Genomic DNA, 13,411 nt, shown 5'->3' with positions numbered 1-13,411 from the left:
CGATATGGATTGAACCCAAACTGAGTTGTCAGTGAGCAGGTTATTAGTAAGCAAGTGCTAACTGATAGCACTGTTGATAATCTCTTCCATCAGCCAGGTTGGATTTGACTTGTATTTGTGGGCAGGACATAGCTGGGCATTTTCCACATCGATAGGTAAATGGGAATCTTGTACTTCATTTGGAATATTCTGGCTGGAGGCATTGCAAGTTCTGGAGTGTAAGTCTTCAATATCATTGCCAGAATGTTGTCAGGGTTCACAGCTTTTACAGCATCCATTGCATTCAGCCATTTTGTGATCGCATGTAGAGTGAATCCAATTGGCTGAAGACTGATATCTCAGGGACCTCAGCAGCAGACCAAGATGTATCATTTACTCAGCACTTCCATCTGAAAGTGAATGTGAATGCTTCAGCCATGTCTTGTACACTGATGTGCTGAGCTATCCCATCTTTTGAGAATGAGGATATTCTGAGAGCCGTCCTCAGCTATTATTTGTTTAATTATCCACTGCCATTCATAGGAGTAAGTGAGGACTGCAGATGCTGGAGATCAGAGTCGAAAAGAGTGGTGCTGAAAAGCTGGTCAGGCAGCATACGAGGAGCAGGCAAGTCGACATTTTGACCATAAGCTCTTCATCGGGAATGTCGACTTTCCTGCTCCAGGGATGTTGCCTGACCTTCTTTTCCAGCACCACTCTTTTCAACACCACCATTCATAACTGGATAGGAGCATAACGCCTAAATTTGATCTGTTAGTTGTGGGATCACTTAGACCCATCAATTGGTGCTTCTGTTATTTGGCAAAGAAATAATCCTTGTTGAAACTTTATTGCTGGAACAGCACAGCGGGTCAGGCAGCATCCAGGGAACAGGAGATTCGACGTTTCGGGCACAGGCCCTTCTTCAGGAATCCTGAAGAAGGGCCTGTGCCCGAAACGTCGAATCTCCTGTTCCCTGGATGCTGCCTGACCCGCTGTGCTGTTCCAGCAATAAAGTTTCAACTTTGATCTCCAGCATCTGCAGACCTCACTTTCTCCTCAAAGAAATAATCCTGTCTTGCAACTTTAAAAGGTTGACATCTCAATTTGAGTTGAATCTGATGCTGCTCCTCCCCACAGGTAGTTGGTAATGATGATGATGGGGCTATTCTGGTCATGTGGGTTTCAGACTGTAGTTGAATATAGTTTTGCTGCTGCTGTTGAAGGCCAACAGTGGTTTATGGATGCCCAGTTGAGTTGCTCGATCAGTTGAAATCTATCACCTTTGATATGGTGGTAATGCCACACAAGTTGGAGGGAATGCTTTACCTAAGAATGGGACTTCATCTGCAAAGGACTGGACAATGATTACTCCTACAAATATTGCCACAGACATTCAATGTGAGAGGACTGCTAAGTATTACAATCATTAAGTTGATTAACATGGCCTAGTGGCCATTTCTTTGGTCTTGGATGGTAGTACAAAAGAGTGGAATTGGTCAGTTTGATAAACAAGTCAACAATTTTATACTTAGGAGACAACTGGAGGAGTAGTGAGATTCGATTTCTCATTGCATTCCTGCTTTCACAGCTGGAGCACATGGGCCTCTGGATTACTCAAACAGTTACATCATCAAAATACTGCTTTCCTCCCTGACTTAACTTCCTGATTGACAAAACTAAAGATTTAAACCTCTCACCCATAGATAGAGACCATCACATTTCAGGATCTTAATTTATTTGACCCAAGAAAAGTTTCAGGTTATTTACATGAATGTATTTCTATTGAAATAAACTGAAGTAACTAGCAGCTAAATATTTACAACAGGAATGTACTCGAATGAGAATTGCTCTCCCAGATTTACACAATGGATATCAAGTAAAACATCTTGAAATTATTTTATTACTGCAATTTCAGCAAGAGATTGATGCCAGAGAAGCCCTAATTTTCAGAAGACAATAGCCAGTATGATTAACTGCTGAACTGGGATGTTCATTAACAAGACTTCAGGCTCCCGTCTTGTTGGGACAAGCTAATACAATCGAGAAAAATCAAGGAGGCAAGTCAAAGAGCAAGAACGTTTTCAAACCCCGTGTCAACTACATTAAAAGAATGCTTGAAGGAAAAGCATTACAAATAGCATGCCCTGGGTCATTCCACATACTTTCCAGTTAATTTAAAACTTTTCAGTATGGTAACTATTGTAATTTAGAGAAATGTGACAAGTCAATTTGTACAGATCAACCGTCTACAACATCAAAGTATTAAGATTATTTAATTTGGTACAGCATTTCTTGAGCAAATATTATTCCCTAAATCAAATATTATGTATATGCTTTATCATTAAAGGGATCGTGTACACAAAATGGTTACTCTATTAACACTCACTGCATTTCAGATTAAAAGCCTTGAGATCGGTGCTGGGTCCTCTACTTTTTGACATTTACATAAATGATTTGGATATGAGCATAAGAGGTACAGTTAGTAAGTTTGCAGATGACACCAAAATTGGAGGTGTAGTGGACAGCGAAGAGGGTTACCTCAGATTACAACAGGATCTGGACCAGATGGGGCCATTGGGCTCAGAAGTGGCAGATGGAGTTTAATTCAGATAAATGCGAGGTGCTACATTTTGGGAAAGCAAATCTTAGCAGGACTTATACACTTAATGGTAAGGTCCTAGGGAGTGTTGCTGAACAAAGAGACCTTGGAGTGCAGGTTCATAGCTCATTGAAAATGGAGTCACAGGTAGATAGGATAGTGAAGAAGGCATTTGGTATGCTTTCCTTTATTGGTCAGAGTACTGAGTACAGGAGTTAGGAGTTCATGTTGCGGCTGTACAGGACACTGGTTAGGCCACTGTTGGAATATTACGTGCAATTCTGGTCTCCTTCCTATCGGAAAGATGTTGTGAAACTTGAAAGGGTTCAGAAAAGATTTACAAGGATGTTGCCAGGGTTGGAGGATTTGAGCTACAGGGAGAGGCTGAACAGGCTGGGGCTGTTTTCCCTGGAGCGTCGGGGGCTGAGGGGGGAACCTTATAGAGGTTTACAAAATGATGAGGGGCATGGATAGGATAAATAGACAAAGTTTTTTCCCTGGGGTCGGGGAGTCCAGAACTAGAGGGCATAGGTTTAGGGTGAGAGGGGAAAGATATAAAAGAGACCTAAGGGGCAGAGGGTGGTACGTGTATGGAATGAGCTGCCAGAGGATGTGGTGGAGGCTGGTACAATTGCAACATTTAAGAGGCATTTGGGGGGTATATGAATATGAAGGGTTTGGAGGGATATGGGCCGGGTGCTGGCAGGTGGGACTTGATTGGGTTGGGATATCTGGTCGGCATGGACGGGTTGGACTGAAGGGTCTGTATCCATGCTGTACATCTCTATGACTCTATGACTATATAAATGCAAGTCTTTCTATATGTCGAATTATGGAAAATTTAATTTGAGAAATTCCAGAGATCAAAATGTCACACCACAGGATTTCTCATCAAATCCTTCAACCTATTAAATTTCTGGAAACTGTCAGTTAATTTCAGCATTGAAATAGTGATGTGAGAAAAGAGAACATTTTACCACTGATTGAACTGAATTAGTTGTGACTGATAATAGACATGCAACAAGGTGCAGGCAATCTTTTGCTTGAGAGATTTAGACCTGGAAATGTAATGCATCACATCATTTGGTCACAGAATTCATTCAAAATTTTGCATTCAACTAAAGATTAACCTTTTTAAAAAGTCTGATTCAAATCCAAATCCTAGACTAATCAGTGAACACAATTTTTGATATATAGATATATATTATTGTTTTGCCAGGCTCCCGACACAGTGAACTAAACTCTGCACTCAGCAGCTCTGAAGAACAAGCAACCCCATAATTTGAGTCATTCAAGGGGATTTTCACAAAGTGAACAATCACATTCACAATGACTATCTTGCACAAATAATGTGAGGTTATCAAAGTAGCATCAAGCTTGCCTTATCCCACTTGAACGCAGATATAAACATTTGTATTAAGATGTATTTTAAAATGAATTAAAGAAACTGACCTCTCGTTGTAAAAATTGACGTAGCTTCAAACCTTAAATGTCTCTCTTTTCTCTTGTTCATTCGTTCAATCCACTTGATTCCCTTTCAACATGAGGTAATCTTACTCCACCTTTACCTTTCTAATGCCTTTTCACTTTCAAATGAAAGAGATGTAAAGCACCCAACACACCTTGCATACATCTTTACCTTCAAATAAAAACTCACTCATCCCTGACTGTTGTTTTATATTAGTCCAGTTTGGGCTTTTCTTTGATGTTTCTTTTGTCCAGACATAAAAGGAGCTGATAAATCTGAGAGATGATAATGCAGTTATGATTGTACTCGTGTATTGTCTAATCTGGTCACAGATAAACGAAAAACACAACTTTCCAGTCCCTTTCAGTTCTGAAGTCATATCCACTTCAAAACGTTAACTGTTCCTCCCTCCACAGACCTGCTGAGTTTCTGCAGCACTTTGTTTTTATCTTCCTAGCCAAGCTATCCAGTGCAACTATTAGAGGATTATTGCTTAGAATTTATGTAAACAGGCCATCTGGACAACTAGCCTATGCCATTATTCATGCACTTTGCATAAGCTACCTCTCACTTTACTTCATTACTTTGTCTTTACTGATATGTCATTGGCAAGGCCAGCATTTATTGTTGCTTATCTCACAGTATACTCGAAGCGATGGTAGTGAGGTGCCTTTTTGAAAGGCTGCAGTCCACTATGTGCAGGTAGACTCTCAGTGCTGGTAGTGAATTCCAAGGTTTTGACCCAGTGACAGTGAAGGAAGAATAAAATTTCCAAGTCACGACATTTTATGACTTAGACAAGAGCCTACCCCCCCCGTTTTTGATATTCCAAAGTGTGGCCTTTGGTGGTAGAGGCCATAGGTTTAGAAATATTATTGAAGGAAGCTTCAAAACTGCTCAAAACATCATGTAGATGGTGAAGGGTGCCAGTCAAGCTGGCTTTGATCTGATGGTGTCAGTATCTTTAGTGTTGTTGAACTGCACTGATTCGCATAATTGGAGAGTACTTCATCCCATTCCTGATTTGTGGCTTGTAAAAGGTGGACACACATTGGTGAGATAAGAGGTAACCAACCTCTAGCCACAAAACTCTAGTCTCTGATCTTCCCTTGAAATCAGTGTATTGATATGCCTAGTCCAGTTAAGTTTAGGGTTTGTGGTAACCCCAGGATGTTGATAGTTGACTATCAAGGGCATATGATTCGATGGGGGAGGCAATGACCTCATGGTTTTATCACTGGACTGTTAATCCAGAGTCTGAGTAATGTTCTGGGGACCCGGTTCAAGAGTCTAATGATGACCATAACTCCATTGTCAATTGTCAGGAAAAACCCATCTGGATCACTAATTCTCTTGAGGGAAGGAAACTGCTATATTTCCCTATTCGCCTACATGCGAGTCCAGACCAACAGCATTGTGGTTAGCTCTTAAGTACCCTCTGGGCACTTAGGAATGGGCAATAAATGCTGACTTGTCCAGTGATACCCACATCCTATGAATGGATATAAAAAAAATATTTTGTTGGAGATGGTAACTATGAAATGAGAATGTTACCTGCTACTTACCAATCCAAGCTTGAATGCTGTCCAGGTCTAACTGCATTTGAACCCAAACTATTTCAATATGAAGAGATGTTAATGAAAATTGTGCAATCAGCAGCAAACTCCCCCATTTCCATTTTAATGATGGAGGAAAGGTCACTAATGACATGGTGATGATGATTGGGCCAAGGACACTAAAGCTGAGATAAACAGACTTCGAACAACCACAATCATCTTCTGGTGCTCGGCATAATATTATAATCAAAGTAGGGAACAACAATCTTGACGGTGTAGTTTCCCAGAGCTCCTTTTCAACGGATTAGGAACAACATCATAGTTTAGCCATTTCTGAAAAGTCACCCAACAGCATCTCCAAGCTAATCTCTCAGCTTTCCCAGCTTGTTTGTTTTTCTTTAAGCCAACTCTCACATTGTTTCCAAGAACTCTCTCTCCTTTTCTGCCAAAATAGAAAACATCTGATGCCATGAGTGACTTGCTTCTTCTTACCCCAAATTCAGTGAGTTCCTCTTTCTGTGTCTATCCACTTTCTCTTTGTATCAGCAACGAAGCCTTCAGTCTCTAGCTCTTCTTGTGTGTCGACAGTTCTCCTGTGTGCCTGCCAACTTCACATCTTTTATCCAAATTTCCCTTCCCATGATAGTGCTTTAAGGTTCAGGGATCCAGATCACAAACTATATTCCTTGCTGTCCAGGAAAATTAAAACTGATTCATTTTGAACTATATAAACTCTGAAAATAAGAGTCCCTTTACAAACATTCTTTTATCACAATTACAGTGTGTTCCATTTTAGGTTGTCACAGCTTATATTGCTTTTAGTGTTGGATATTAAATGGTACCTGTTTTCTCATTTAGCATGAGTTTTGGTTTTATGCCAGGCTCTCAAAGCGCTGCATGACCCGTTACAGAGCTGTCCTCGGTCACTCCCCTACCTTCGACCTGGCTGCCAATCCTTGAGTTTGCTGTTTTCCTAGCTGTGGAGGAAGGGAAGGGGGTGTGCTGGCAATGAGCAAGAACAGCAAATTTAAACTGCAAAACTTAGCTCCTGCAAGTGGAGTTGTTGCTCAACTATTCTGTGGTACACTTCTATCAAGTTTGACAGAGGTCCTCAGATGTTTGCTGACTGCAGTTTTTGTGCCTAGGTTATCGACAGATGGTTTGTCTGGCTTTATTGTGTTTTGATTGGGCTGTTTCAGAGGTCAGTTAACAAACAGGCTCATTGTGGTGCATCTGGAATAACAAGCAACAAAAAAAAGTGAAGGACAGATTTCCCTTCCCTAAAGGAACAATTTGATACTGTCGTAGTCACCATTATTGAGCCTAGCTCTTAGTTTCAATTAATATACCTGGGATTAATTTCTACCAGATACCTTGTTAGGATTTGACCCAATGTGTCCAATGCATTAGCCTGGTTCTTTATATTCTCCTCCAGCAACATTACTATTATATCACTGACCCTATATCCAACACCATAAATCCATCCTTCCAGTCTCTGCCTCATGTACTTATTGTGAATCTGTGCCTTTCTTCTGAAAAATAGCAGCAGAATTCAGCCACCATCTCGAACTTCATGGCATGTCGCTTCCCATTACTGTCAAGCCAAAGATCTGACACAGAGCACGTCAGGAGCTGCAGCAGGCAGCTGAAAAATAACATGCCAACTTGGTGAAGTTACAACATTGTAGTACAAGCGCATTAGAAAGCAGAAGCTGCATACCGTACAAAGCAAAGTGTTCCCAGATCACATACCAGATCAAAGCTCTGTAAGCCTGGTACTTTCATATAGTCAAGAATAATTAAATGATGAACTAGAGGATACAGCTCAAAATCATCCCCAACATTGATGATAGTGTAGCTGAGTGGGTTGGTGCAAAAAAGATAGAAGCACTTGGCAGATGATTCACCTTGGGCTCACTGTGTGATCACCAATGTTGCAGCTTTAAGTTTTCAGACAATTAGAGTCATAGAGACATACAGCTTGGAAAAAGATCCTTCTCCAACTCATCCACGCCGACCAGCTATCCTAACCTAATCTAGTCCCATTTGCCAGCATATTCCTCTAAACTGTTCATATTCATATACTCATCCAAATGTCTTTTAAATGTGGTCGTTGTACCAAGTTCCACCATTTCCTCTAACAGCTCATTCCAGACACATACCATCCTCTGCATGAAAATGTTGGCCCTTAGATCCTTTTTGAATCTTTCCCCTCTCACCTTAAAACTATGTCCTCTAGTTTTGGATCCCCCACCCCAGGGAAAAGACCTTATCTATTTATCCTATCCATGACCATCATGATTTTAAAAACCTCTATAAGGTCACCCATCAGCCTCTGAAGCCCCAGGGAAAATAGCCACAGCCTCTCCCTGTAGCTCAAATCCTCCAACACTGGCAACATCCTTGTTAATCTTTTATGAATCCTTTCAGGTTTCACAACATCCTTCCTATAGAAGGGAGACCAGAACTGCACGCTGTATTCCAATAGTGGCCTAACCAATGTGCTAAACAACCTCAACATGCCCTCCCAACGCCTATACTCAATGCACTGACCAATTCGATTCACTCAATGTGAAATGAAGACACTGGGCACAGCTAAGGCTATGGTCGCAGACATCACTGCAAAGATACCAAAGACTTTTACTCCAGAACCATCTGCAGCTTTCAAACTTCTGGTTTCTACCACTTATAACACCACAAGCAGTAGCAACTGCATTAAAATGTCATCAGCTGCAAATTCTCCTCCAGGTCACAATTCATGCTAACTTGGAATTATGTCACCAAGCTTTCACTGTCACTGAGTCATAATCCTGACCTCTGTATTTCTGAATCTTTCTCTATACCTTTTGGGGTGTCTTTACCCCAGCCAGTCTATCTCATAATATAAAGAACTGCAGATTCCCATCCAGCCCTTATTTCATGTACGCTCTTAAAATAACTAGTTTATTATCAGACTTTTAACATGCTGGATGGGAGGGTCGGTGTGGATTTGTTGGGCCAAAGGGTCTGTTCCTACACTGCAGGGAATTTAATCTCTAATCATGCTCACTGTAAACCCAAAGTTCCAGTTACTGTGTATCAGTGAACCACTCAAATATAATCCATCTTTTGTAAGCTCAAAGGTCTGATGCCAGTCCTAGAACATAGAACAGTACAGCACAGAACAGGCCCTTCAGCCCATGATGTTGCGCCAACCACTGATCCTCATGTATGCACCCTCAAATTTCTGTGACCATATGCATGTGCAGTAGTCTCTTAAATGTCCCCAATGACCTTGCTTCCACAACTGCTGCTGGCAATGCTTTCCATGCTCTCAACTCTGTGTAAAGAACCCGCCTCTGACATCCCCTCTATACTTTCCTCCAACCAGCTTAAAACTATGACCCCTCGTGTTAGTCATTTCTGCCCTGGGAAATAGTCTCTGGCTATCGACTCTATCTATGCCTCTCATTATCTTGTATACCTCAATTAGGTCCCCTCTCCTCCTCCTTTTCTCCAATGAAAAAAGTCTGAGCTCAGTCAACCTCTCTTCATAAGATAAGCCATCCAGTCCAGGCAGCATCCTGGTAAACCTCCTCTGAATCCTCTCAAAGCATTCCACATCTTTCCGATAATAGGGTGACCAGAACTGGACACAGTATTCCAAGTGTGGTCTAACCAAAGTTTTATAGAACTGCAACAAGATCTCACCACTCTTAAACTCAATCCCCCTGTTAATGAAAGCCAAAACACCATATCCTTTCTTAACAACCCTGTCCACTTGGGTGGCCATTTTAAGGCATCTATGTACCTGCACACCAAGATCCCTCTGTTCCTCCACACTGCCAAGAGTCCTAACCTTAATCCTGTACTCAGCTTTCAAATTCGACCTTCCAAAATGCATCACCTCGCATTTATCCAGGTTGAACTCCATCTGCCACCTCTCAGCCCATCTCTGCATCCTGTCAATGTCCCGTTGCAGCCTACAACAGCCCTCTATACTGTCAACGACACCTCCAACCTTTGTGTCGTCTGCAAACTTGCTGACCCATCCTTCAATCCCCTCATCCAAATCATTAATAAAAATTACAAACAGTAGAGGCCCAAGGACAGAGCCCTATGGAACACCACTCACCATTGACTTCCAGGCAGAATATTTTCCTTCTACTACCACTCGCTGTCTTCTGTTGGCCAGCCAATTCTGTATCCAGACAGCTAAGTTCCCCTGTATCCCATTCCTCCTGACCTTCTGAATGAGCCTACCATGGGGAACCTTATCAAATGCCTTGCTGAAGTCCATATACACCACACCCACAGCTCAACCCTCATCAACTTTTCTAGTCACATCCTCAAAGAACTCTAAGGTTTGTGAGGCATGACCTGCCCCTCACAAAGCCATGCTGACTGCATTTAATCAAGCCATGCTCTTCCAGATGGTCATAAATCTTATCCATCAGAATGCTTTCTAACACGTTGCAGACGACAGACGTGAGACTTGTTTGAGAATATTAATGCAGAAGTCTTGCATTCTTGCTACAGTCATGGCACACAAAATAATTCAAACATCTCTGTAATTGAAAATAATTTATTTCAGCATAACCTGAATAGGGTCAGACCATCAGGTTAGTGACAGCACTGATCATTTATAAGGCACTTTACATTACAGAGGATAAATATATTAGTAAATAAATATATTAAGAACATATTACCATAATGAAATGTCTTTCTATACAAATATAATACAACACTTTAAAAAGTTTTTCTCTTAATTCAAAGTACCCAAAATATACTGAGGAACCTTGGTAAATACAAGGTCCCATAAGGCTACATTTGTTTTTAAGTGCTTCTACTATCTGACAGTCAGGGTCGAGTCACAAGTGCTGGAAGTTTGCTATACCTTGGGCTATTTTGGAAGACAAAGACAACTTGGAATAGACCCTTCAATAAGCCCTTCAATTCTCCAGTCAAATGGAAGGCTACAGATACCCCCATGTCTCTGGTGAAGTAGATAGTTGGCAATGAATAATAAGCACCAATACCATGAAGAGCTGCTTCTGAAGATTCATGTTCCTGGACTGAGTGTTCCAAGCTTTGAAATAATTTGTTCTTTGTCATGTTGCTCCATCTTCCATTCAACTTTATTGTGCCATCCCATCTGAACACCTCATCTCACCAGCTACACGGCATGTTGACACTTTCTGCATTACCCTACCGGCTACTTGGTTTCTTCACCACCACCCCATTATCCCACCAGCTTCAGTGCTTCTTCACACCTACTCCCTACATCCTACTGGCTTCACTGTTTCCTCACTTCTAGGCCCTTCATTCTGCCAGCTATACCAGTTCTTCAGACTTGCTTTGTTTCTTCAGTTAGCTACACAGCTTCTTCACCGATCTCTCCCACGTTTGATTCTGAACCTAGTTGGATAGAAAGACATCATCAGGCATTATGAAAGACATTCAGTGCATTACATGGATTGTTCTGTTCAGCTAAACTGAAGGCTCTAAACAATACGGATAACGTATCCTGAATTAAGAATCACTGACCACAATCCCAGAAACAATCTTGTAACAAGAGAGGAAAACTTGCACAGATAAACAAATATTCTCTCGTTAAAACACAGCAAAGACTATTCTCCACACTTACACTTCATTTGAAATGAAGTTTGATCAGTATGCTGGAACAAAAAAGTGAGCAAATCTTGTTTTGCAAAACCTTTTTAAAGATGAAATACAATCTCTACGGAACAAAAAAACTTGTCATTTCAAGGATACAATGTTATTATCAAGTACTCTGGATAAGGTGTAGCACAGTTAGTGTTCCCTTTCTGATGTATGATTGTGTAACTATGCCAGATGGACTGCAGCGATCAAGGTACCAATGAGGCTTACCAACACTTTCTCAAAGGCAATTGCGCGCTCTCTCTCTCTCCTTTTAAGATGCTCCATCCCTGACTATGCATCACCTGCTCTAAAAACTCGTTGCTTTCTTGAATGCTGTTGAAGTCTTCCATGAAACACAGATTTTACTACATTAAAGGTGCTTTATTAATCTTGTTGTTACGCTGGGTTGGTTTGAACTTGGGTCCCGTGGATAAAAAGTAATTGTGTGAGGGGTTACTGATTATATTAGATTGACAGTTCAGTGAGGTAATCTTTGACACAAATACTAGAACATAAATTTATTGCTTTCTCTTTCCTCATCCCTGCCAATGCTCCCCACCCCGCAGCCTCCAATGATTAATGGGAACACAGTCCCAGGTCTGCATTTTACCAAGTGGACATTCATTACCTGTGATTTTTGACAGGGACAATTGCCCATTTCATCATGGAGGATACAGATGTTGATGAAAGCAGCAGCAGTAACTGTTAGGTCCACCAGTTCTCTGAGGTGAACTACAACAATGAAATACTCCAGAAGGCTGAAGATATCTCAACACAGTCATACAGCACAGAAACAGACCCTTTGGCCCAACCAGTCCATGCTGAACGTAATCCCAAACTAAGCTAGTCCCGCCTGCCTGCTCCTGGCCCATATCCCTCCAAACCTTTCCTATTCATGCACTAATCCAAATGTCTTTCACACATTATAATTGTATCCATATCCACTACTTCCTCAGGAAGTTCAGTCCATGTGCAAACCACCCTCTATAGAAAGGATTTGCCCCTCATGTCATTTTTAAATCTCTCTCCTTTCACCTTAAAAATGTGCCCCCTAGTCTTGAAATCCCCTTCCCAGGGAAAAGACAACCAACATTAACTCTCTCTATACTCTCATGATTTTATAAACTTCTATAATGTCACCTGACAACCTCCAGTGAAGTCCTAGCTTATCCAGCCTTTTCTCGTAACTCAACCCTTCTGTACCCAACAACATCCTGGTTAATCTTTTCTAAGCCCTCTTCAGCAGCTTTCTGGTGTATACTGACTTGGCATCACACTTAAAATGGCCACTCTACCACATGACTGAACAGTTCTAATGTGCTTTCCAGCAATTACTTTTGAAGAATTGTCCACATTATACAATAGGAAAATGTAATGAAAATTAGGGTGCAGCTGATTATTTTTGCCACACATATTTTACGTGAATTGCCTTCACACTCAGGTTAAACATTTTGCATTTCAAGGGTGTACTGTCAGCCTAAACTCTTCCCAGATCACCTGAAGCACAGGGCACATACAGAGTTATGCTCCCTAGCTGTCGCATGAAATAATTTTAGATGAGCTACAGAGTAAAACTCTTTCTACATTACCTTGTCCTACAGTTCCAAAGCTGATTCAGCAGAGGTTGGGTTGAGGAATCGCTCCTTCCTCATTGGTGTGCTATCAAAGCTGGATTAATTCAGTGTCAAGTGATACTGAAAATGGGAAATTCCTTTTGCTCCAGTTGGGTCTGCGCCCACGAAGAACTAGGTTAAGTTTATTTAAAATCACGTTATGTAGCGCCCTTACATGAGCAGAGAAGAGTGATCTACTTTTTGACTGGTACAATAAACCAGTTTTGAATACAAAGCCCAGAATGGACAGTTTGTTTCCCTAGATCCTTTGGTGTCTTTACCTCTGCAAGACTCTCATGATATGAAGAATTGCAAATTCTAACCCGGCCCTTATTTCTTGATCAATTGTAAAATAAATAATTTAAGAGACTTTAATATTGTGACAGTAAATCCAGAGTTCCACTTATTATGCAGGGTCAATGAACCACCAAATAAGATACAGCCAATCATTTGTCCGCTCGAAGATCTGGTGCCAGAATGGATGATAATTGGTTCAAGGCTGTGATTCAGTTTAATGCAAGTTGAAAATTGTAATCTATGCTCTCAATAC

General features: G+C 41.2%; 1 protein-coding gene across 1 annotated transcript in view; it reads right to left on the bottom strand.

The window, feature by feature from the left end:
* Positions 1 to 10,137: 10,137 nt before the first annotated feature.
* The window catches only part of rnf43 (ring finger protein 43), a 193,917-nt gene continuing 190,643 nt past the window's right edge, over positions 10,138 to 13,411 (bottom strand). The window contains exon 9 of the mRNA XM_087977440.1: positions 10,138 to 11,002. Within this exon, the coding sequence (XP_087833566.1) occupies positions 10,959 to 11,002 (44 nt within the window). The 3' untranslated portion in view covers positions 10,138 to 10,958. The remainder of the gene's footprint in view (positions 11,003 to 13,411) is intronic.

Source organism: Chiloscyllium plagiosum, unplaced genomic scaffold (genome assembly GCF_037043375.1).
Source record: "Chiloscyllium plagiosum isolate Xiang-an unplaced genomic scaffold, Cpla_swu_hap1 HiC_scaffold_31, whole genome shotgun sequence".
Taxonomy (NCBI): domain Eukaryota; kingdom Metazoa; phylum Chordata; class Chondrichthyes; order Orectolobiformes; family Hemiscylliidae; genus Chiloscyllium; species Chiloscyllium plagiosum.
This window is presented reverse-complemented; position numbering and strand designations above follow the sequence as displayed.